At 41.2% G+C, this 24,708-nt stretch overlaps 2 protein-coding genes across 3 annotated transcripts in view; one reads left to right on the forward strand and one right to left on the reverse strand.

Moving 5' to 3' along the window:
• Window positions 1–734: 734 nt before the first annotated feature.
• Window positions 735–6,107, forward strand: smim13 (small integral membrane protein 13). The gene is made up of 2 exons (XM_074613651.1): window positions 735–1,123; window positions 4,759–6,107. Exons 1-2 carry the CDS (start codon window positions 1,048–1,050, stop codon window positions 4,947–4,949), a joined length of 267 nt encoding a protein of 88 aa, XP_074469752.1. The 5' UTR covers window positions 735–1,047; the 3' UTR covers window positions 4,950–6,107.
• A 9,938-nt stretch (window positions 6,108–16,045) lies between these two features.
• nedd9 (neural precursor cell expressed, developmentally down-regulated 9) overlaps window positions 16,046–24,708 on the reverse strand; it is a 40,001-nt gene continuing 31,338 nt past the window's right edge. For both annotated transcript variants that reach the window (XM_074612595.1, XM_074612594.1), the window contains exons 3-7: window positions 22,510–22,608; window positions 21,426–21,554; window positions 19,103–20,305; window positions 18,399–18,488; window positions 16,046–17,044 (exon numbers count right to left, since the gene is read on the reverse strand). In XM_074612595.1, coding sequence (XP_074468696.1) covers window positions 16,496–17,044; window positions 18,399–18,488; window positions 19,103–20,305; window positions 21,426–21,554; window positions 22,510–22,608 — 2,070 coding nt within the window. In that variant the 3' untranslated portion in view covers window positions 16,046–16,495. The remainder of the gene's footprint in view (window positions 17,045–18,398; window positions 18,489–19,102; window positions 20,306–21,425; window positions 21,555–22,509; window positions 22,609–24,708) is intronic.

Genomic DNA, 24,708 nt, shown 5'->3' on the forward strand with positions numbered 1-24,708 from the left:
AAGTATTCCATCTATTTATCAAAAGTCAGCGCTCAGATTGTTTGAAATTGATAACAAAAAGAAAACATTTCAAAATAATAATAACAGCTACTAGAATTATAGTATATTTCTACGTTTCTACTATTAATAGTAATGCGGATGTCAAACGTAATGTATATGTTCTTAATATGCCTTGTACAAAGTATTTCTTAGATATGTACATTCATACTTCCTGATATGTATATGTTCTTAATATGCCTTGTACAAAGTATTTCTTTTTTAATTGTAATATAACTTATTATTTTTAATTGAGCTTCCCAGCAAAAAGCATTTCACACGATTGTACTTGTATAACCGGCGTGACAAAAACATCTTGAATCTTGAAACCTGCGTTAAAGGTAAAATCCCAAATAATAATATAATGTAATAATAATAATAATAATAATAATAATAATAATGTACTACTTCAATTCAATACTTTCAGGGAAATGTAATTCGTGCAATATCAATTTTCCACTATATATTGTTCCTATTTTTATATTTCCTTCTATTTAAATTGTCCATATTTTATTTGTCTATCTACTTTTGTTTACTGTGTTGTATCGTAACTTTTGTTTTTACTTATTTTACTATCCCCTTTGCTGCTGTACATTGTAAATGCCCCCACTGTGGGGACTAATACAAGAATATCTTATTTTATCTTAAATAAACTTCATTACCCAGAAGTCAATGCACACCTTGCGCATGCGCAGTGAGAGTCTGTGTCATGACGCTGATTATTGTTGTTAACCCAGTTTACTGTAGCTGCTCTGCTGCTCTGCTGCTGCTGCTCTGTCTCTCTGTCTCTCTGTCTCTGTCTGTGATAACTATCAGATAATACACGTTGCAGTGATGTAGCAGACAGAAGAAGGACTACACCTCGCTGTGACCAGCTAACGTTAGCTAGAGTTAATGTTACAGTTAGTCTGTTAAACTACCAGACTACCGTTTGTTAAGCAGCTAGCAGCTAGCAGCTAGCTGTGTTGTTGTCCCCTGCAGCAGTCAGCTCACCAGCTGTCCAGCTATAAGATGTGGCAGAGTGTGGGTCTCACTCTGCTGGTCATTGTGGCCACACTGGTCTGTGCTCTGGTCTTCATGCTGTTTGGTGAGTTTAAAGACAAATAACCTTAATTACTGACACATAATAAGCTAATTCTGTAACTGGTTTAACTGATGTTACTGTTGTCATGAGATTGGGGGAGGATTTTGTGGCACAACATTGCCAGCAAATAAAGAGGCTACAACAGGTGATAAAGTGGCTGAACTCCTATAGATAGGTAGGTAGATAGGTAGGTAGGTAGATAGGTAAGTAGATAGATAGATACAGTAGATAGATAGATAGATAGACAGATAGACTGACAGATAGATAGATAGATAGATAGATAGATAGATAGATAGATAGGTAGGTAGGTAGGTAGGTAGATAGATAGATACAGTAGATAGATAGATAGATAGACAGATAGACTGACAGATAGGTAGATAGATAGGTAGGTAGGTAGGTAGGTAGGTAGGTAGGTAGGTAGGTAAGTAGATAGATAGATACAGTAGATAGATAGATAGATAGACAGATAGACTGACAGATAGATAGATAGATAGATAGGTAGGTAGGTAGGTAGGTAGGTAGGTAGGTAGGTAGGTAAGTAGATAGATAGATACAGTAGATAGATAGACAGATAGATAGATAGATAGATAGATAGATAGATAGGTAGGTAGGTAGGTAGGTAGGTAGGTAGGTAAGTAGATAGATAGATACAGTAGATAGATAGACAGATAGACAGATAGATAGATAGGTAGGTAGGTAGGTAGGTAGGTAGGTAGATAGGTAAGTAGATAGATAGGTAAGTAGATAGATAGATACAGTAGATAGATAGATAGACAGATAGACTGACAGATAGATAGATAGATAGATAGATAGATAGATAGATAGATAGATAGATAGATAGGTAGGTAGGTAGGTAGGTAGGTAGGTAAGTAGATAGATAGATACAGTAGATAGATAGACAGATAGATAGATAGATAGATAGATAGGTAGGTAGATAGATAGGTAGATAGGTAAGTAGATAGATAGGTAAGTAGATAGATAGATACAGTAGATAGATAGACAGATAGACTGACAGATAGATAGATAGATAGATAGATAGATAGATAGATAGATAGATAGATAGATAGATAGATAGATAGGTAGGTAGGTAGGTAGGTAGATAGGTAAGTAGATAGATAGGTAAGTAGATAGATAGATACAGTAGATAGATAGACAGATAGACTGACAGATAGATAGATAGATAGATAGATAGATAGATAGATAGATAGATAGGTAGGTAGGTAGGTAGATAGACAGACAGACAGACAGACAGACAGACAGACAGACAGACAGACAGATAGATAGATAGATAGATAGACAGACAGACAGACAGACAGACAGACAGACAGACAGACAGGTAGGTAGGTAGGTAGGTAGGTAAGTAAATAGATAGATACAGTAGATAGATAGACAGATAGATAGATAGATAGTTAGATAGCTAGATAGACAGATAGTTAGTTAGACAGATAGACTGACAGACAGACAGATATATAGTTAGTTAGTTAGATAGATAGATATATTTATATTTTATTATACTGTCTGACTTGCACCAACAAAAACCAAAGAAAATTCCTAGTGTATACCTCTTACACCTGGCAATAAACACCTTTCTGATTCTGAGATAGACAGACAGATAGACAGACAGATAGATAGTTAGTTAGATAGACAGACAGACAGACAGACAGATAGAGAGACAGACAGACAGACAGACAGACAGACAGACAGACAGACAGACAGACAGACAGACAGACAGACAGACAGACAGACAGTTAGTTAGATAGACAGACAGACAGACAGACAGACAGACAGACAGACAGACAGACAGACAGACAGACAGACAGACAGACAGACAGACAGACAGACAGACAGACAGACAGACAGACAGACAGTTAGACAGACAGACAGACAGACAGACAGACAGACAGACAGACAGACAGACAGACAGACAGATAGATAGATAGATAATTAGTAACTTTATTGGTCCCGAGGGAAATTCAAGTTTCCAGCATCACAGCTCCATAGTGCAAAACATGTTAGTAAAAAGGCAGTTAAAAAAGTTAGTAGTGCAAAGTACAAAAAAATATACCAGATATAAAAATACAAGGAGATGAAGAAAAACTGTTAAAACTAAATATAGTGCAGGGTAACAGCTGTGATACAGGACTATTAAAAAAGTGAATATAGTGCAGAAGAGACTGTTAAAAATATAGTGCAGGTTAACTCCGGTAGCTTAGTCTATGAAAGTGCACTGTGTGCATTATTATCTGTCCTGCAATTTTAGTTTCTGCAGTCCACTGAGACATTTACCCATTCATACTGCACAATCCTCAATGACAGAGGGAACACAGTAGGTGGCATATGGGGAGGTGCAAGATCAATAAAAGTACAAGAATACAAATATTTGCAATAAAAACAAGACGAGATAAAAGAATATAGGAATACATAGAATAAAGTGCCAAGAGTATTGCACATTGCAAATTACATTCCACGAATGTACCTAATTGCAAACACGGACAACCATTATATGGTTAGTGCAAAATAACTTTACATTCAAAGTAAATAAAACATTTTATTTTCTTTCATTCAAGATAGCGACTCTGCGTTCAGAATAACAGTTTCCCCCCTTAAATGTCCAACTATTCCTTTAAAAGTTGACCTGTCATACGGTGTATTGAATGTCTGTAACCGGCAAAGTTTCGATGTCAGTGAGGAGTTTCTATTTTTATCCTGCACAGAGGAGGAGTCTGAAGTCAAGAATATAACCATGGCTGCTCCTCTACCGCCTCCAGCACTCTCTCTGTTTTCCATCTGTTCCCTCCTCTACTCTGCCTGCAACACTGTGCTGGAAAACACCTGATCCACATAATCAGGTGTCGGTGGAGGAGCAGGGAAAGATGGGGAATATGAAATGTTGGGGGGAGGGCCCAGTTTGTGCCTCTTATTACTGTTACCAGTTCCAGAGCTTAATAGCTGTTTTTTGTTTCTTTGAAAAACGTACAACTTAAAGGGACTGTTTGTAAGAATCAGAAATGCTTGTTAACAGCGACATCTGTGGCCGTTAAGTCAACGAAAGTCAGCGTCCTGTTGCTCGTGCTTGTGCTCGCTCTACATAGACATGAACGAGCATCGCTCAACACAGTGAAGCGCCACTAATTTCTTTAACACATTAACGCAACTTGCGATTTTTTAGGTTGTAGCGGGCTCAGTTTTAAAGCTAGAGTGAAGATACTGGCATCATATGAGGAGGTTAAATAAACGCTCCAAACTTACACTAAACTTTGGCGATGAAAAACTAGCATGGCCATTTTCAAAGGTCCCTTGACCTCTGACCTCAAGATATGTGAATGAAAATGGGTTCTATGGGTACCCACGAGTCTCCCCTTTACAGTCATACCCACTTTATGATAATCACATGCAGTTTGGGGCAAGTCATAGTCAAGTCAGCACACTGACACACTGACAGCTGTTGTTGCCTGTTGGGCTGCAGTTGATTTGAGCATATTGTTTTATACTAAATGCAGTACCTGTGAGGGTTTCTGGACAATACCTGTCATTGTTTTGTGTTGGTAATGTAATGTTACTACATGAGGGACACCTGTGGTTTTAAGAGTGCCTTTATTGTGCCTGTAAATGTCTATTTTCCCTTCTTTGCCCCTCAGGTTGGTATGTAGTCTGGCAGCTCTTCCTGTCCAAGTTCAAGTTCCTGCGTGAACTTGTCGGGGACGCCAGCACCCCGCAGGCCGAACCGCAGCCGTCCGAAACCAAGAGCGAACGCGCGGCGAACGCCCCGACGCGAAATCGGCCCAGGACCGCACGCCAAAGAGTCACCTCTCCAGAAAGCACCTCATAGATCATCCAGACAGCCACCGTGCATCTCCTCATCATGACCCCATCTCTCCTCACCGTGACCGCTCGTCAGCCCTCTACAAACGTCACGTGTGACAATCAGAGGTGTTCCCCACCGACCCCTGCGCTCTACACTACACAAGAAGCTTGTGGACACTCAGTAGTCAGCCCTCCTCTTCACCAAGACACTTTAAACTGACCAGGCAGATCTCCTGGGTTCAAAGGGAAAAGCCATTACTGTCCATTTCTGTGTGTCACCTGTTCATATGTTTAATTATGTACCTGAGCAGCCAGTCTGGGGCTCCACTCATTGCAATAGTGACGGCCAGCTTTCACGAGCGGCCACGCTGCTTCCTGCCACACACCCGGAGTATAAAGATACTCCGTCACACAAAGAGACGTGTTAGTTCTCTTTAACGTACATCTTTTAATCTCGTGTTTTTAACAGAATGAAGTCCTGCTCTGAACAAAGTAGGAAGATAAATGTTAAAAGTGAGCTCGTCTGCGTCATTTCAACAAGAACAACTGAAGATAAACTGATATGTACAACTGACAATTTTCTTTTCTTTTAACAAAGTGCAATGAAAGGAATGTTTTACGCTGTCGTGTTGTTGTTTCTTGCACAGTATACTCTGCGTATTATGGACAACCATCCACGAGTTGGAAACTGTCTCACCCAGTAGATATAACGCCCAAAGCCTCAAAGATGAAGATGACAAATAACTTCATTCCAAGTTGTGTGAAATGTGACCTTTTTCTTGCAACTTCTCCTTTTTTTTTTTTTTAAATAGATTTCTACTTGAAGAGTCAGGAGATAGTTTCAAGGAAATGTTTGCGTTCATGATTTGCTCATCTGTAGGAGCAATGAAACAAGGCTTCATGCTGAACCCTCTCCCGTTCCCTGTGCCTGCTTCGGTCTGCACCAGTGCCTGTCTAGATGGCATCCGCTGTTTGTCACACGGCCTCCTCTTTTTGTACCGCCGACAGTAGCTTGGTTTCCATTTACAGGGCAAATCATAGCTGGCATAATCAATATTTATGTGGTATTCTCCCTCCAGGTAAAACTAGTGTAACTCTTGCACCTTTTTATCAGCAGTGATTTCTTTTCTTCTTCAGTGGAGCAGCAGCTTCAAATAAATAATGCCGTAAATATAAAGAGCGATGACCTGTCTGTCTGTCTGTCTGTTTGTCTGTTTGTTTGGAAATGGGATTGATGGTTCAGAGTACTTTTACTACTTAGATACTTTTGATATCCGCTATAAATTCCCTATGTAATAGAAAAATACTTCATAAATTGCCTCATTGTACGGCACATTCAGAAAGTATTCAGACCCATTTTTCAAAGTTCGTAATGTTGCAGCATTATTCTAAAATTGTATTCTTTTTTTTTACTCGTCAATCTACACTCAACAACGCCCACAATGCCAAAGTGAAAACAGGATTTTAGATATTTTTGCACATGACACCCCAGGCAAAAACATGTCTTCTTTCTACGGAGCCCCTTAAGGGACACAGCAAGATTTTTTTTGAAGACTTCTTTTGCATTCCCTCGCAATATGTTTTGCGTTACATCATTGAGGTCTACTGACGTTCCTTCTTTAACCACAGTGTTTAATTGCTGCACAAATATTGCAAGGAAAAGCAATATTTATTGAGAGAGAACACAAAACGAGGGAATGCAAAATAAGTCCTCAAAACAATTCTCGCTGGGCCCCTTAAGGGGCTCCATATCTTTCAGACTAGTGAAGAGAAAACATCCAAAATACACATCAAGGTGTATTTTGGATGTACTTTGTCTATTTGCATCTGTAGATTTCTCCTAAATTCATCAAAAGTCAGCATTAGATAATGCCTCATTTTGCATATTTAAACACAATATTTGAGAAAACTTGTAATACAAAAACCAGAAACCAGAGAAGAAAGTCTCAAACTTGTGATGTCATCAAGTATAAAGTCTGGAGCTGCTCCATAGATGCTCCATGATGAGTGGTTTGTTTTCTTTTTTTAAACCCAAATGAGCTTTATTCTATCGTAGTGTTGTCAGTTGTGAAACAGAAAATGTTCCCATATACTGAGAACATCCCCCTGAGTGCTCTCAGTGTCATCTAGAACATCTTCATTGTCTGTGGAGCAGCTCCACACTTTATTGTAGTACTCTAGTTTTTGGTCTAAGTCTATGGTACAGACAGATAAAAGGTGGATTTGTGTCATCCTGAATTGCCTATCTTGCAAGTTAAAGCACTCCCAAAGTCTGCCAGCTTGGTGTAATCTCATAGCAGTTAACAGTATTAAACACAAGGTGGCAGTATCGCACTGATAAAAAACAGCATCCTAACAAACCCCACTATCACAGCTTAAAGGAAAACACTTAACAAGAGCAAGATGGTACATGTTTTATATCACTGCTCTGTAGTCTATTCAGTATATGTGAGTATGAATACATGTGGATATAAAGAATAAAATCCTTACACCTGGATCTATTTTTGTTTTGAATATGCATTTTAACTTAAAATTAGTCTGAAATAAAACTGTTTTGACCTTTTAACCCTTTGAGGTCTAAGGGCATTTCTACACTACTTTTTTAAAATCACCTTTTACGGTTCTTGCATATCACATGATACCCATGTGTTTCATACCAAAATGTGCAGAACACTCTCAGCTCTCTGTCTCATGTGGCTGTCATCTGTCCTAGAACAATGTGTAAACACATAATATGGCCCCAAAGCTGAAAAATTGAAATCCGATTTTTGAAATTCTTCAAATCCCTTGTGAAAACACACCTTTACTTATGTGGATCAATTGTTTTTGGTATTTGAAATGGGTTTACCAAAGCCTTATGTTCACAAACGTAGTGTAATATATATGAATAAATGTATAATAGATGTCTATTTTGGATAGAACTGTTGTCCGTCACTCTACTTTCTCCACGGAGCGACTCAGAGATGAAATGGGACTGAATAATGACTTCATACTTCGTATCAACCTTCATGGGATGTGTGCAAAGGAAAAATTAGCATTACAACATTATCTTTTCATACCAAATATTTACTAAAAATGTAAATTATTTCATCTGTTCAAAATATTAACACTCTTATCAACATGGGAGTGGAAAAATATGTAAATGTATGTATATATTTTATAATTGGAAATCAATTAACAACACAAAATAATGACAATGTTGTCCAGAAACCCTCAAGGGTTCAGCACATTTAGCATAAAAGAATATGCTCAAATCATAACATGGCAAACTGCAGCCCAACAGGCAACAAATATTTATTAAAAATGTAAATCAATCACACATATTTTCATCTGTTCAAAACATTAATGACCATTAGATGTGAAAACGAAACAGCACAATGTAATCAATTGAAATGAATCATTGTCAATAGTTTTATTTACCCAGTGAAGGGTTAATGAAGTGTCTTTAATATTGGAACCAACAGGTCAGCTGTTTTGTTTTTCAGAGGATTTCATCGACAGAAACGGATGCTAAAACTAAATAAAATCCTAAAAGCCGTGACTCCTCTAACTTGTCTCTGTACTCTTTGTGATTGCTACCATAAATTACTCCCCCAGAAGGCAATGCAGTGAATTAATCTACTGTATTTATAATGTAATTTGAGTCTGTCTAGCTGTAAAAGACCATTTTAGTCTTTGACAAGGCTTAATCCATTTCAGCCCCAAGGGTCATTAGCTTATTCTAAAGTGTTCGTATTTAATGCAACGTGAGGATGCGATGGTTGCGACTGCAAACATGCAGCACAGTGAGGCCTGAAGGATTACATTCAGTCACTTTATCCATACGGACACAAAGTTCAGATGGATTGAATTTCCCCCAGAGCTTGTGGTTTCTTTAGACCCTTTCCTGTGTCAGTCAGCTCTTTGGAACCTCAAATTATCATTTCACTCACGACTGCAACAACAAACTTATCCTCTTTCTGCAGTTAGAACTTTATATTCGCTGTTAAAGAACCAAAAAAAGCAGCAAGAACACGGCGGTGGGAAGTAGCTAAATATGTAACTAACAATTTTGATGTTCTGTACTGCAGTGTTTGCATTTTCTGCTACTTTATACTTCTCCTCCACTACAATTCAGACGGAAATATTGTACTTTTTACTGCACTATATTTATCCGACAGCTGTAACTACTTTGCAGATTTAGATTATTAAAGGTCCCACATCGTGCTCATTTTCAGGTTCATACTTGTATTTTGTGTTTCTACTAGAACATGTTTACATGCTGTAATGTTAAAAAAAACAACTTTATTTTCCTCATACTGTCAGCCTGAATATACCTGTATTTACCCCTATGTCTGAAACGCTCCGTTTTAGCGCATTTCGACGGAATTGCGTCAAAATTGCGACAAAATTGCAACAGAATTGCGTTGCTAGGCAACAGCTTGGGTCCATGTGTACTTCCTGTCAGCTGATGACATTCACATACACTGCAACAGGAATAAACTGGGACACATTTAGAATGTTTACGTTTAAAACTGTGAAAATGGTCTAAATATTGTAGATTTGTGACATCACAAATGGACAGAAATCCTGACAGCTTGTTTCAAATGCAGAGTTTCTGAATACGGGCTGTGTGTATTTCCCTGTGGATTGAGCGTTTTGATACTTTCACAGTATTTCTATAGGACTTAAGCCTGTTTTATAATAAAAAAACATGAAAATCTCACTTTTTTATAATATGGGACCTTTAAAAACTAAATGTAATCAACAAATAAAGTGATGTAGTATTAACCCTCTGAGACTGGTGGGATCACGGGAAAGCCCGACCGACTTTACTGTCTTTCAGAGGCTGTAGCAGGTTCAGTTATAGAGCTAGAGTGAAGCTGCAGATATCATATGAAACTAGAAAATCTAAATCTGAATCTATTGGCACCAACCATGTCATACTAGCTTGTCAGGAAGGAGGCTAAGAAGGTCTCCAAAGTTAGGCTAAATTTTGCTGAGGAAAAACTGTCATGGCCATTTTCAAAGGGGTCCCTTGACCTCTGACCTCCAGATATGTGAATGAAAATGGATTCTATGGGTACCCACGAGTCTCCCCTTTACAGACATGCCCACTTTATGATAATCACATGCAGTTTGGAGCAAAAACCATGCAGTTTTTGGAATGTAATATAAATGTATTATTTTCGCCTTTACTAAAAATGGTGTATTTGAATATTTCTGCATACTGGGGTCCATAAACAGTCTTTAAATTGAGTATCACTGCAAAGGATGGACTGCGATAACGTCATCATCTGAGTGTAGGATTATTGATAATCTACATTGAGGACAACCTCCCTGATTGTTTAGTTACTGGCGGGTGGTTGGGGATGCGTGTGCCTCCTGATGATTGTCTTTTACTCAGGTAACTGCCCAGCAAATGTGACGTCAGGACGACGTTCAGATCATGTCTGTATAACGTCCGTCAGTCAAGACCCACTTTTGTACGTCTGCTGACGTGCAAAATGGGTTCAATATCTAGACGTCTGACTACGACCCCTTTTGGACATCTTTGGACGTGCAACTCAGGTTGACATCAATAATTGTACGTTAAAAAAACATTTAAAAAAGACTTTGCAAAAACTTTCATTCTGGCTCCTCAGAGGACGTCTTTTGGATGGTTGACAGAGACGTTAAATTGATGTCTTTTGGACGTGTCTTTGCTCAGTGGGTGTACTTGAGTATAATTTGAGGTTATTATACTTTACTTAGTATATTTCCATGTTCTGCTACTTTATACTTCAACTCCACTACATTTCAGCTGCAAATATTGAACTTTTTACTCCAATCTGTATTGATAATTTTCCAGATTGAGATTAACAATACAAAATCTAACCAACAAATATATTACAAATAATCCCCGGCGTGGGAAAGTCACAAGCTACCCAGCAGTATATCAACTAATATACAGCCAGTTCAGGAATTATTCAGACGCCTTCACCTTTTTTGATGGAGATTGCAGGACTTTTACTTGGTGGTTTTGCTACTTAAGTACTGGAAGAACACACATCTAATTACATGCAAAAAAAGAAATGCATCTTCATTATTTAAAGTGCAGTAATTGATACATTTCACTGCGGTATGACTCAAATGTCGAGCATCCACTCGTCCACAACGTCCTGCATCCATCATCGACTATGGAAACACGTGCAGAAAATTAAGAACCCACCCTTACAGTAAATTGACTTTGAGGCGAACCTTCACTGGTCGTTTAATTCATAGTAATGATGCCACCTCTCCCTCAGAGTGTGTTCCCGCCTGCAGCTGGAGCAGCGTTTTCAGGGAAAAAAAACAAAAAACGAAGCCCTGCTGAGCTACGAAGCTGTAATTTCAGAGCCTGCAAATACTTTACAGGAAATGATTGTGGTAAACCAAGGAAATGACATAGACTCTCCATCGCTCCTCTAACTCTCTCCTCTATATAGATCCAGCAAAGCTCAGCTCTCCACTCCTGTTGTTGGCTGCAGGTATTACACATTAGCTCTCTGATGACCTTTGTTCACTCAACAGACAGGTGAGCAGCTGACTTTGAGATTGCTGCTGCTCTTGCGTATCACTGCTAAATTTCCCATCTCAGCAGTACCAACACCTGTTAGCTGTTTCTCAACCCGACGAGACGGTATCTCATCGGGGAGCGTGGAGACAACAGCTCCAGGGAATTCAGTAAAAATGCAGCTTCAGCTCTCTGTCTGTGCCGTACCTTGCGTAGTCGTGCAATTGTGGTAAACCAAAGACAGCAATTTATGAGGTGCTTGGCGCGCTGCCCCTGGTGACAAAACACACACACAGAAGCCCAGGACTGTGTGTTCTGGCCCCGGAGTGGATGTGTTAGAGCTGCCAGGACTAAAATAACTCATTGATTCACAAATCCATCCCCAGGTCTCAAGCATTTATCAGCCAGAAGCTATTTTTTCTCACTTGCTCAGAGCCACAATATGTCCTGAGATTAGTGGGATCGGTGGGAGAAGTATTCAGGTCTGTTACTTAGTACATTAAGTGAAAGTAGCAATACTTACTTAAAAATACAAGTAAAAGTCCTGCATTCAAAATCTTACTCAAGTAAAAGTACAAAAGTAGAAATATACTGAAAGGAGGCTACCAAAAGTAAAAGCACTCATTATACAGAATGTGTGTATATATATATTACTGGATTATTGGTTAAATGTGTTCATCACTTGTTGCAGCTGGTTAAGGTGGAGCTAATTTTAATTAGGTATACTGCAGGGTAGTTTAATCCATTGGTTGATATATTATTGATATCTTTTTTTTATTAATAATCTAAACTAGTTACTAAAGCTGTCAAATAAATGTAGTGTAGTCGGCTAAAAAGTAGTATTTGCCTCTTAAATGGACTATTTGTAACTTTCAGAAATGCTTGTTAACAGTGACACCTGTGGCCATTAACTCAACGAAAGTCAGCGTCGAGCTCGCGTTTGCTCGCTCTACATAGACATGAACGAGCATCGCTCAAAACAGTGAGGCGACACACGTCAGCTAAAACCACAATATCACTCTATAGTTCAGCTGCTTGGCAGTAATGTTAGCTGACCAGACGAAGGTCTCTCCATGAATCACTGCTGATCCTAGTGTTGGCTTTTCCTGCTTCAGCCCCGAAACGTTATCGTCTCCGACTACGACCGCAGTGAGACACCGGCACCCGGTCGGAGACGATAACGTTTCTCGCTGCGAAGCCCCGTCACTTCACAAGACACGGAAAACCTCTGTTGGTCTGGAGGAGCTGCAGCAGTTATTTCTGCACAAACGTCCACTAAACTAACTCTTCTGCAGTGTGGAGTGAGCGTGCATGCATGTCTAGAGGTGGAGCGAGGCAGCGAGAACGCGCGCATTGTGTGATGGAAGGCGAGCAGGCAGAGGAGACACTACGGCCAAACGCGAGCGCGCATGGGATCCCGACCCGGTAGATTTATACACTTAAAAAGTTACAAACAGTCCCTTTAAATGTAGCCTAGTGGAGTAAAATATAAAGTAGCATAACATGGAAATACTCAAGTAAAGTACAAGCAGTAAGTCGTAGTTAAGTACTGTAGCGTTACTTGAGTAAATGTACTTTCACTACTGCTCAGATGCCGTTATTACTGCCCTACAAAGGCAAAAAATAGCAAGCTAAACAAAGTGAGCTAGCTATATCAAGTAAACGGCTGGCCTTAGCATTAGCTCAAAGTACCACTGTGCCTAAACTGCTAGTCTGGTTGTCGACTTTCAGTCTTGTTAGGTGTAATGTCGGCTCTATGTGATAAAATAATTGGCCTTAAATGTCATGAAAAAGCCACTTTTAAACCCTTTTTCTCAATGTCACCGCTCCTGTAGTTTGTGCTGTCTTTGCGGAGCAGAGAATACGTCTAAACCAGACTCGTAAACCGAACCTGACATCTCCTGATTTACCGCGTCTGTCTGCAGTCTGTGTTAAATGGGAACCCTTTTTTTAAAAGTCATTGCAAATTCCCTTCTTTCTCATCTCCCTGGAGAGCTCAGAGTGGGATGCGGTGAATAATAAAAAACAGCAGGATTGCTTGTAAGTGCCAGTCGGTGAGGATCGTCGAAAGGATTTCTAATGAGATTCTGTGATCGGGAGCTCGAGTCTCTTCTTCACACACCGGTCTATCTATAAAGCAGCTTCAGACTATATGTCATGTAAGGAAAGAGAGGCAGGTGAACACAAAGGCTGCTTTTAGTTGCATCCTACAGACAGTTGTACACGCCCGAGCCTCCAACTTTATGCTCACAACAGCCTGTTTCTGTACATTTCATCAATTCACTACACTGAACCAGAGAAAATGTGTTGCAGCTGATCCGGTCACTCTGAAAAAGCATGTTTCTCACGGTCCAGAGAACATATGCAGCAGCTTCTCGTCCTTTACTTGCCCCTCATTATTCTCAATGTGTCATATCGAATGTTCTGCAAGCAAAGTGAAGAATTATTTGGCAGAGGCACTTTATCCAGCAGCCATCTTTAACGGAGCCTCTTCTTAACATCAGAGGGTACAACTCAGATCAGATCTGAAATCAAAAACATCCCGCAGGCCTCCACCGGGGATGTGATTGAGTTTGACAAGAAGCTGGGCTACCACAGTTGCATAAAAAGATTAAAACCGTGAATGGTATTTTATTTGCACATGTATTTCCTGCTGAGTCATGCTTTGGATAAATTAACTCTTCATGTAAAATTCTTACCACTGAAATGTTGCCATCACCCAAACTTAAAGAACTAACTCAAGGTCTACTTGTTAGCTTGTTAGAGCCTAAAAAAACAACAGTCTTTACTGCTCAATAGGGCTGTGTATTGGCAAGAATCTGGCGATATGATATTTATATAGGGGGTAACAATTCAATATATCGCGATACTGTAAGCAAAGGCAATATATTGCAATTTTTGTCTAATCTAATTTTAGGAAAACTGTCAGTATAAAGACACACCACCATAAAATCTGAGCAAAAAAGTCACGATGTGAAATGGCTTCTATGGGGACTAACATCATAACACACAAATACAACTGGACTCATTGGATCCACAAGAGTCTCAGCTTTACAGTGATACCCAATTTATGTAATTCCAGGACAGTTTAGGGACCCCAGTATGCAGAAATATTCAAACACACCATTTTAGAATACTGTATGCAAAATAACTGCACGGCTTTTGCTCCAAACTGCATGTGATTATCATAAAGTGGGCATGTCTGTAAAGGGGAGACTCGTGGGTACCCATAGAACCCATTTACATTCACATATCTTGAGGTCAGAGGTCAAGGGACCCCTTTGAAAATGGCCATGCCAGTTTTTCCTTGCCAAAGTTTACCGTACGTTTAGAGCGTTATTTAGTTTCCTTCGCTGCAAGCTAGTATGACATGGTTGGTACCGATGGATTCATCAGGTTTTTTAGTTTCCTAGTATAGTGGCCGGGTCAGCCGACGGATTTTTAAGAGGTTAATTAAAATTCAATACAGTGTTTTTGAGAATTGGTCGCAATACTCATGTGTGAGAAATTCATTAAGTTTAGTAAAAGAGTAGTTTTTATTTTTGTTGTTAAACTATTTCAAAGAATGACATCACGCTCACATATAAAGCTTGTATGTTTAGTTTTCCCGGTGCTTTCAACCGCAAATTGCGGTTTTCATCAGCTAATGGGAGTTTAAAAATAGTAGTCTGACAAAAAAAAAAAATCCTAACTCATGGTCCACATGTTAGCTACCAGAGGCTGACATGACAACTCACGCTGATGAAGACCATGACATGCAGTTGAAAGCCCCAGAAAAACTATACATACAATCTTTACATTTACGTGTTAACGTCATTCTTTACCTTGAAAATAGTAGTTTGACAAAAAAGATCTCAACTCAAGGTCCACTTGCTAGCTTTTTTCCAACAGAACGTGACATGAAAACGGAGCAAACGTTGTCTGTTGATGAAGACCATGATTGAAAGCTCCAGAAAAACTACATACAAGATTTATATTTCAGTGTGAAAGTTCATACTTGATTTGACAGTAGTTGCTAACTATTTCTTTTTTTGTTGCTTTAGCTGGACGTGGCAACTGAGCAAACCCCATCCACTGATGAAGATCATGGGATACAGTTGAAAGCTCTGCAAAAAAAGCAAGTAAGTAGACCTTGAGTTATATATTAATTTAGTCAAACTACCATTTCCACTTTCTTTCTCAAGTATAAATATGTGTTTTCCCAGAGCTTTCAGCTGCATGTCATTGTCTTCATTCGGCTCTGGCAAAAAAGCTTGTAAGCATTAAACTATTTTGAATTTCCGTGTCCCATAACAGCCAATATGGTGACTTTTAAACAGTGTTCACCCTGATATTAACACATTTATGTGAGGGAAGATTAATTGTAGCATTAAAATGGTCAATATTCTTTTTAAATTAATTAATGGGTATTTCCTTGCGGCTTTAGTCCAAAAATATCAGTATTGAAAACCCCAATTTGCTTAAATTATAAAAGACCTCCTGACTGAACATCCAAGCCAAGTAAAACTCACAATAATCTGACTTTATCGTACGTTTTCGTCTCTCTTGGGAATGTCTCTTTAACTATAACAAATCTGTTGTGTCAGAGAAATTAAAGGACGCAGTCACATGGTTAAGAACAATCCTTTACTTTGTGGAGACCTCCACACACACACGCACGCACTCACACACACATGCTGTATATCGACATTAACATGATTTACAAGGAGATTTACTGTCACAGCCAGCAGTAAGACACATCTACGACACTCTACAGGCAAAAATTAAAAAAACACAGGACATCTCATAATAAGGTGCTTCATAATATGCGACAGGAATGTTATGAAAAACGTCTACATAACCCTACAGAGACACCAATACTGCATCTACATAGATATTCATACCATAATATAAAACAATCTACACAAAAATAGAGCAAATATGTACAGAACGGAGACTATTTACAACATCCAGAACTTAAAGATGAAGAGCAATATATATATATTTATATATATATGTACTGTAAATATATATTTATGCTAGATTAATGTACACAGAGTCTGTCGACTGGTTGAAAATCACAAGTTGGCCAGTTGCAGCAACTGTTCTTTGAACTGCTGCGAGTGATGCGAGAGGTCGGTGACTCTGTCCACCATCTCCTGGATGGCCGCTGTGTTGGGGTAGTTCAGGGCGGCCGTTTTAGTGGCCGCCACCACCGTCTTTAACAAGTCACACAGCACGTTGCTGGAGTTCATCACCCTGTTGGCCACGTCAGGAACCGAGGCCTGCCGGGACAGGGTGTCTCCGATGAAGACCAGTTTGTGGGCGCTGAGGATGACGAACTTGCTGTGCGCCACGAAGATGCGTGGAGGCTGCCCGGCGCTGACGCAGCTGAAGAAGGCGTCCACGGCGCTGAGGAGCGTCACGAAGTGCTGCTCGCACTGCTCCGAGTAGAAGCCGAGCAGCTGGCGGTCCCGAGCGCACACGGGGGTGGAGGGGGACGGGGCGGAGGAAGAGTCCGAGGGGGGGACCGAGGTCACGCCCGAGTGTTGGTGCGAGATCCACTGCGTCACGTCGTTCTCCACCGGTTTGATCACATCCTGCTCCAGCTTCTTGAACTGGTTGATCTGTGAGGGGCGACAGGATTCACGTTATTCTCCCACCTTGCTTGTTAACGTGTACAGCAGTGGAAGAAGTACGCGGATCTTCTACTTAAGTTAAAGTAGCAATACACAGTATATAAATACTATAGAGTACCCATTATGCAGAATAGCCCATTTCAGAATAATGTATTTTCTATTATTGTATTATAATTATTGATGCATTGATGCATCAATAATCGATTCTGATTGGTCAATCATGGCCTTCTACGGTCTGTTATTTCTTTATAGCAGACCGTTGCTATGTATAACAGACCGTTGCTATGGACGCAGTTCTGATGTCAGACTCTGGCGGACCGTTTTTGTGTCAAATTATAGATTTTTTAAGTAAGTAGCCGTGTAATAAGCAGGATAATGTACAGCTAGCGGGTCATTGTTCACGGTGATGCGGCCCCCTGTCGGGGTTTGTTTCACAACAATGACCGGTAAAAAGTGCAATATTTGCCTCCAAAATGTAGTAGTAAAAGTATTAAGTAGCATAACATGGAAATACTCAAATACAAGTACCTCAAAATTGTACTTAAAGTACTTATAAGTAACTTATATCATGTTTGTTTTTATAGCTTATTTTGTAAATTGTACATTTTATTCTTATTTTATTCTAATGTTTTATCTATTTCTTTGTTATTATACTGTTTGTCTTGCACCAACAAAGCCAAAGAAAATTCCTAGTGTATACCTCTTACACCTGGCAATAAACACCTTTCTGATTCTGATTCTGATTCTGATTTAGTTAATGTACTTATGCACAAAAATATAAATCTGCCTCCAACTAGGGCTGCAACTGTTAGTCGATTGATCAACTATTTTGATAATAGATTTTCATTTCAGTCATTTTTCAAGCAAAAATGCCAAATATCTGCTGGTTCAAGTTTCTATAATGCTGCTTGTTTTAATCATATACGATGGTAAATGAAATATTTATTGGTTTTTGGACTCTTGGTCAAATAAAAACAAGCAATTTAGAGACATCACGTCGGGCTCTGGGAGGTTGTGATGGGTGTTTTTCAACTACTTTTTGGCATTTCATACACTAATTAATTGACAAAATGAGCCGCAGATTAATCAGAAATGATAATAATTGTTGGTTGCAGCGCAGCCTTACTTCCAACAGTCAAAACAGGAGCATATTTTGAAAAGTAATATGACTTAAAAAGGTTGATCACAAGGCTATGAGGTGCCATCTGGCAGCATAATGGCTCCAAATGTTTGTCTCACAAAGTCTCTGCACCCCCGAGACCCTAAAGGTCAACAGCTGTGTGTGTCTGATGGTATGTATACATATAAATATGTATGATTTGATAGTAAGAGAGAGCCTCACCTGCTCCTGGCCCAGCTGGACTTGACTCTGCTTGATAATGTTTTCTTTATCCAACAGCTCCTTCTGCTGACGCTCAAAGTCTTCTTTGCCCTGCGGAGGAAGAAGAGTTGGTCAGACGGCGGCATTCAGAGGTACTCACACAGCCTGGCTTTGACCTTTCATACACCGTACACAGGGGTGAAAGTAGACTGAAGTTCTTGCCCGTACTTCTATGCTACCCCGACCTTCATCGCTTCATATTGTTCTCCTCCCACCCCCCAGCTTCATGCATCCCTGAACACATGATTCAATGCCTACTTTCCTGTAGAAAGAAATTAGAAACACTAGCAAATTATTTATTTAAATGGTGAAAGTGCTGCAGAATCAGTTGTAAATATTGTTGTTCCGACTTAAGGGGGCATTCATGTGAATTTTACCAGTCGGGAACTCGTATTTCTGATTATTCCGACACCACATGAATGCAGCACAAATGTCCTATCTCGCAATGTTAAAGAACGTGAAACAGTATTGCTAAGTGTCAACAAATCAAGCTGTGATTAGGGATATTTCATACACCACGCGGTTGTAACGGCAGAGATCATTGGTTGCCACGCATAGCGCCTGACGTTTAGTCAGAGAGCTAATGCAGGAATGAAATTTAGAAAACCAGAAGGATTGAAGATATTCGCTACACAAAATCTTCTGTTCTCATTCTGAGGATTTACCTGCAGATGTACGTAGTCGTAGTCCTCCATCCAGCTTTTCACACACTTCTCGCTGTTCATGTTTTCTTTGTCTTGGCTGGAGGGCACGGGGAAGGGCTTGGTCGGGCCTCCGTAGTTGTCGTTGTCGGAGGAGGGTGAGGTCATCGGGTGGATCATGTTCTCATCGGGAGTGCTCCCGATGGAGAAAGACCCGTCCATGTGCGTCCGCCTGAACAGCAACTCGGCGGTGCTGCCTATCGTGGAGGCCAGCTGCTTGGCGTCGTCGGGAACAGTCCTGGAAACCATGACGAAGCGATCCAGGTCGTCGCTCTTGTTGTGCTGCTTCCCGGAGGACGCGAGGGCGTTCAGGGCCCAGCTGCAGTTCTCCAGGACCTGGTAGCTCTGCAGGAGGATCTGCTGCGAGTCCTCCAGACGCCCCAGCTGCCGTCTCAGCTTACTGTGCAGGCTGGAGTCTGACAGAGCCGTGGCGTTCGCCGCGGCCCCTCTACCAAACACGACAAAGTCCCCCAGAGCAGCCCGGACCCTGTCCAGCACCGTGCGGACGTCGTTAGCGTGGCGCTCCATGAAGGGAAAAGTCCTCCAGTGAGGGGAAGCCGCCATCGACTGTATAGCCCCGACTGAGGCCTCCACGGCCTGCTGCAGGCGGCACAACCTCTGCACGGCGGCGTCCACATCCAGAGCGAGGCGGCCCTCGGAGCTGGAGCCCGTGGAGGACGAGGAAGTGGACATGCTGCTGCGCGTGCTGCCGGTGCTGGAGAACGACAGGCGGTTCACGCCGTCCGTCACGTCCGCCACCGCGCGAGCATCCTGAGCGGGGATGTCGTAGATACCTTTGCTTCCGTCTCTGTCGGCGGGCGAGGCTCGGTGCTGGGGGGGCAGCATGCCCCGGGGGATGTCGTACACGTCATTCTGAGACATGTCCCTCTGAGACACGTCCCTCTGAGACCCCGCCCCCGAATGAAGGGCGGGCGGAGGTACGTCGTAAATGCCTTCATTGCCGTTGGTATTTAGGTGTTGGTGATGGGCAGGAGGCTCCATAGTGGGGGGGAAGTCATAATGCGACTGGGGGCTCTTTGAGGGTTTGGTGAGGGCGGGCGGCGGCACGTCGTAGATGCCTTCCTGCTTGTGTTTGAGAGGTTGCGGGAAGTCGTAGTTTCCCTCCTGGAGGGCGGGGTTGGTCCTGCAGGGAGGCACCGAGTAGACCTGCAGGAGAGGATGATCATTAGTGTAAATCCACAACCATGCAGCACAATCACCGTGTTCATTTATTACACACATTACTCATCTTTTTCCTCTGTCATTATGCATTTCCTGCATTATGTTATCAACTTTCTAAATTGTTAGCCTCTGTGGCTTCTACATGAGACAGTAACATTAATATTGCCGTTGCTTAGCAGCGGTGTTCTCACAACTTAACCACGTGAACGCCAAACATAGTTTTTTGGTCAAAGAAAATTGCATGTTGTTAAATAGGTGCACAATATGGCATTTTTATTTCATCTCAACTTCAAACTGCTACAGTTTTAGTCTGAGTTTAGAGCGTTCTCCAGGAGAAATTAAGGTTTCCCTTCTCCCTTATTATCCCGATTAGGAAAACCAGTTTACGTGACATTTAAGAAAGTGTTAACACGCTGAATGTCAGCGGGTTGTTCAGCCGTGCTGCAGTTAGAGATTGAGGAAGTGAGAGACCTTCTGTATCTGTAGATACTATATTTGAAACCTCAACTTTTCTGCCTCTGATTCCTTCCTGTAACGCAGAGCACAACAAAAGCTTTAACCTCCCACTAACTCGACCGAGCAGAGTGTGTGTGACTGTGACGTTCATGGCACGGAGCATGAAGGGGAGCAGCGCAGTCGGGGTGAATAAAACGGTGGCCTGTAAGTGATTTCCATCAGATTTGAAATGCACTCTTTACAGCTAGACGGGCCTGCCCAACACGGTAATTAAGAACGACGCAAATAACATGCCCCGGCATATTTCAGGTTATTACAAACAAACTGATGGCTCTCTGCCTGGTCGGGTCTGGAAGTCTGCTGAAATCTTAGAGGGTCTGGAAAGAGGAGAGTTATGTCCTTGGCTTTTTCAGAGTTCAGACACAGAACCACTCATGGAGCTTTTGGTTAAACTCTGCTGGCAGGCAAAGCTTTCATTTAGCGCCGCCGCAAGAATGTCTTAAATATGACATTTGACATATTATTCATTTATTGCAGACAATTAAGAGAAATACTAGGAACCGTATCAATAAATAACTCAAGCATTGACCACTTCCTAAAGTCAAACTTTATTTGACTGAAATAAAACTAGTTCTTCTTCTTCTCTTACCCCTTGTGAGGAGGGAAGTATGTCGTAAACGCCGCCTTGTGTCCTTGGGTCCATTTGAGACGGAGGGACATCGTAAACTCCTTGGTTTCTGGCGCCTGGAAACATCTGACCAGGTGGAATATCGTACACCTGAAACAGAGAATGGAAATTAAATAAACACCAAATAAGGGTTTACTCATAGTACGAGTTCTGATCATGAGAACAAGTCATTTTATATTTGATTACGGTCAACTGCAGCCTTTTATTTTGTAGACGCTCCACTTGTTTTTGTTTTAAATAATGCCATAATACTATGTTTCTTCAATGAGCTCCAGTGCTGCAGGGTTTTATCAGCCGAGACAAGATGACAGGATGAAAGTATTTCTGTCAAAGGATCCTCTTCTGAGAATATGAGGTCAGTGCCGAGAACAGGATATGTGGCAGATTAAAATGCGGAACATGTTGAAGATCAAAGAAACGGCGGTCCCGTTCTGACGAATACAAACTCATACTGCATTTATATCTATAACTATTCCGGCTTTGTTGACCAGATGTTTATTTTTTTTGTTTTTGTCTATGCTTATCCATCATGGATTAAAGCAGAAGGTGCATATTTGACATTTCCCTAATTTATATCTGCAAATCTATAACTGATTTAAAGGTACAGTGTGGAGGATCTAGCAGTGACATCTAGTGGTTGAAGATTGCAAACAACTGAGTACCCCTTCGCTCACTCCTCACTTTCCAAGACTGCGGTGACGTGAGCCGCTGAGTGCAAAACCGTGGCAACGGCGTGGTATCTTTCAGGACCTTTGCTCACTTTAGGAGCAATGACAGTCAGACGGCGGCTGACGGTACCACGGTTTAATTTAAAATGGTATTTTGACATATTTCGCCTTTAAGAAATATTGTGCCTTCCGCAATTTGAAAATTGCGCATATTACAATTTCAATACAATTTGGATTAACTGTGCAGCCATACTTTGGGAATTTGAAATCCATCAGAATGTACACTGGTGGTTATTCATCATTATTAGACTTTAGAATAGGATAGAATAGGTCCTACTGGTAAACATGTACATGCTGTGGGAACATGAGCCACTCACCCCCTGTGATCTACTGGGTGGGACGTCATAGAGGTCCTGCTGGTTGTGCTGTCCCGGGCTGTAGGTGTAGGACTGTCCCACTCTGGTCGGGGTCACCACCTGTCCAATCACAGCGGGAGAGAGAGACAAACAATCAGAGCTGCTGTCTTAAAAACAACAACACCTGGGACACGGCAGTGCTCAAGAAGACACACAACTCTTCAGTACAATCACTAATAAAGGACAAAAATAAATAATATAACAGGGCTGTAAACGACAATTATTTTCATGATTGATTACATGTTTGTCAGTAAAATAACAAAAAATGCCCGCCACAACTTCTCAGAGCCAAAAAGTGAGTCTTTAAAATGTCTTGTTTTGTTCGACCAACAGTGCAAAAGCCCAAAATATAAAATTTCCAATGATATAAAGCAGCACATATTAAGAGCTCACTGTGAATATAGAGCTAAAAACTGATGGATTATTTCAGCCAAGAGCTTTACTGGAAAACAAACAGAATATCTTCAACTAATAAAAACAAAATAAAACATAATGCGGCTCAGTTGAGCGATTAAAAAGTGAAAACTTCAGCAGTGCTTTGTGAGGAACAGTAAAGGAACTTTAAGCCCGAGGAATGTTTTATGATTGACTGGGTATGTGAGACAGAGTTTTATCGTAGCACTGGCTGGATGGTGAGCTTTTAAACCCGGTGAAGTAATCATCGGGTCATTGGTATTGATGAACAACGCTGGCATTTTGTGTGTGCTGGAGGATTTAACACACCTTTTAAAAGATATTTAACACCGTGGTGCAGACAGGCTACAGAATAATGGTGTGATGACTGCTTGGAAAAAACAAAAAACACATACTGCTGGTGACATTTTTACCCGTTAAAGTTTTTTTTAACCACATTTTCCCTTCTCTGTTCCCGTCAATGCTAATCCCTCTACACCTCCTAATCCCAGTGTTTCCATCCCCCTCCCCCACAGCGCCGTCGTCCCCCTAAAAGCAGACCTCCTTGCTGCGTCAGACAGACACAGGAATGCTGGGAATGTCCTTCCCTGAGCCCCGTGCTCCTCTTCTGCCCCCACGCACCACTATCGCCACACCGGGGTTCATTAACGGGGCTCGAAAATGGGAACCATACGCACGGCTTCCTGGCAGAGGGGGAAAAGTCTCCAGGGAGGTATAAGACTTAAATCCCAGCATCCACCGGTTACAATCTCTCCTACGTTTATCTGAGCGGTAGGAGCTGTAACCTCAGCCAACTCAGAATGGGATTAATGTTTCTGAGGAAGTAGCAGCAGAGACGGAGAGGAGGAGGGTTTGTAAAAGAGATTTATGAAAAAGGTAACAAGAGGTTGGAAAAGTGAGAGGAACGGAAAATGAGAGCACGTCGCCTAGTATGGAAAGGAATGCCATTCATCTGAGCCGGAGTCTGACTAACAGTAGTCCATATGGTTCTCATAAGTCCAATCCGAAACAAGCCCGTGGTGATTTAAGGTGTTCATTGTTGGCATTCCTGTCCGTGCGTACATCATCCCAACAGGGCCTGTGGGGTCAGAGCTGAAACGCACACCGTTGGGCTTTAAAACTCCGTCTGAAATAAACCGGCGGAGGGAATAAATAGCTTCGCTGCTTTGGGCTCTTCTCACGCACGTCGCTCGCACACTTCAGAGTGGAGAATAAAAAGACGTTTTATCTACTTTACAGGAACTACAGTGCAGTGATGGAAACCACATTACTGTCATTTGTTCAAGGATATAACGTCTGGCTGTACAGAAGTATGAAAATGTTCATTATTGGGCAAAACTGCTCCAAACTCTGAACCTTATTACCATCAAACAAGAGAGACGAAAGTTGATATTAGGGCTGTCAAAATGAACACAGTAATAACACATTAACGCAGTCGATCTTTTGGTGGTTGTAGCGGGCTCAGTTTTAAAGGTGAAGTGAAGATACTGGTATCATATGAAACTAGAAAAACCTAATGAATCTATTGGTACCAACTTGTCGTGAAGGAGGCTAAATAACGCTCCAAACACACTCTAAATTTTGGCAAAGAAAAACTGTCATGTCCATTTTCAAAGGGGTCCCTTGACCTCTGACCTCAAGATATGGGAATGTAAATGGGTTCTATGGGTACCCACGAGTCTCCCCTTTACAGACATGCCCACTTTATGATAATCACATGCAGTTTGGGGCAAGTCATAGTCAAGT

Source organism: Sebastes fasciatus, chromosome 17, assembly GCF_043250625.1.
Source record: "Sebastes fasciatus isolate fSebFas1 chromosome 17, fSebFas1.pri, whole genome shotgun sequence".
In the NCBI taxonomy this organism is placed as follows: Eukaryota; Metazoa; Chordata; class Actinopteri; order Perciformes; family Sebastidae; genus Sebastes; species Sebastes fasciatus.

Bases quoted from the DNA above. Each gene is read 5' to 3' on its own strand.
- smim13 (XM_074613651.1), top strand. From the start codon at position 1,048: ATGTGGCAGAGTGTGGGTCTCACTCTGCTGGTCATTGTGGCCACACTG. The intron at 1,124-4,758 runs GTGAGTTTAAAG...TTTGCCCCTCAG, and splicing joins TCTGGTCTTCATGCTGTTTG to GTTGGTATGTAGTCTGGCAG.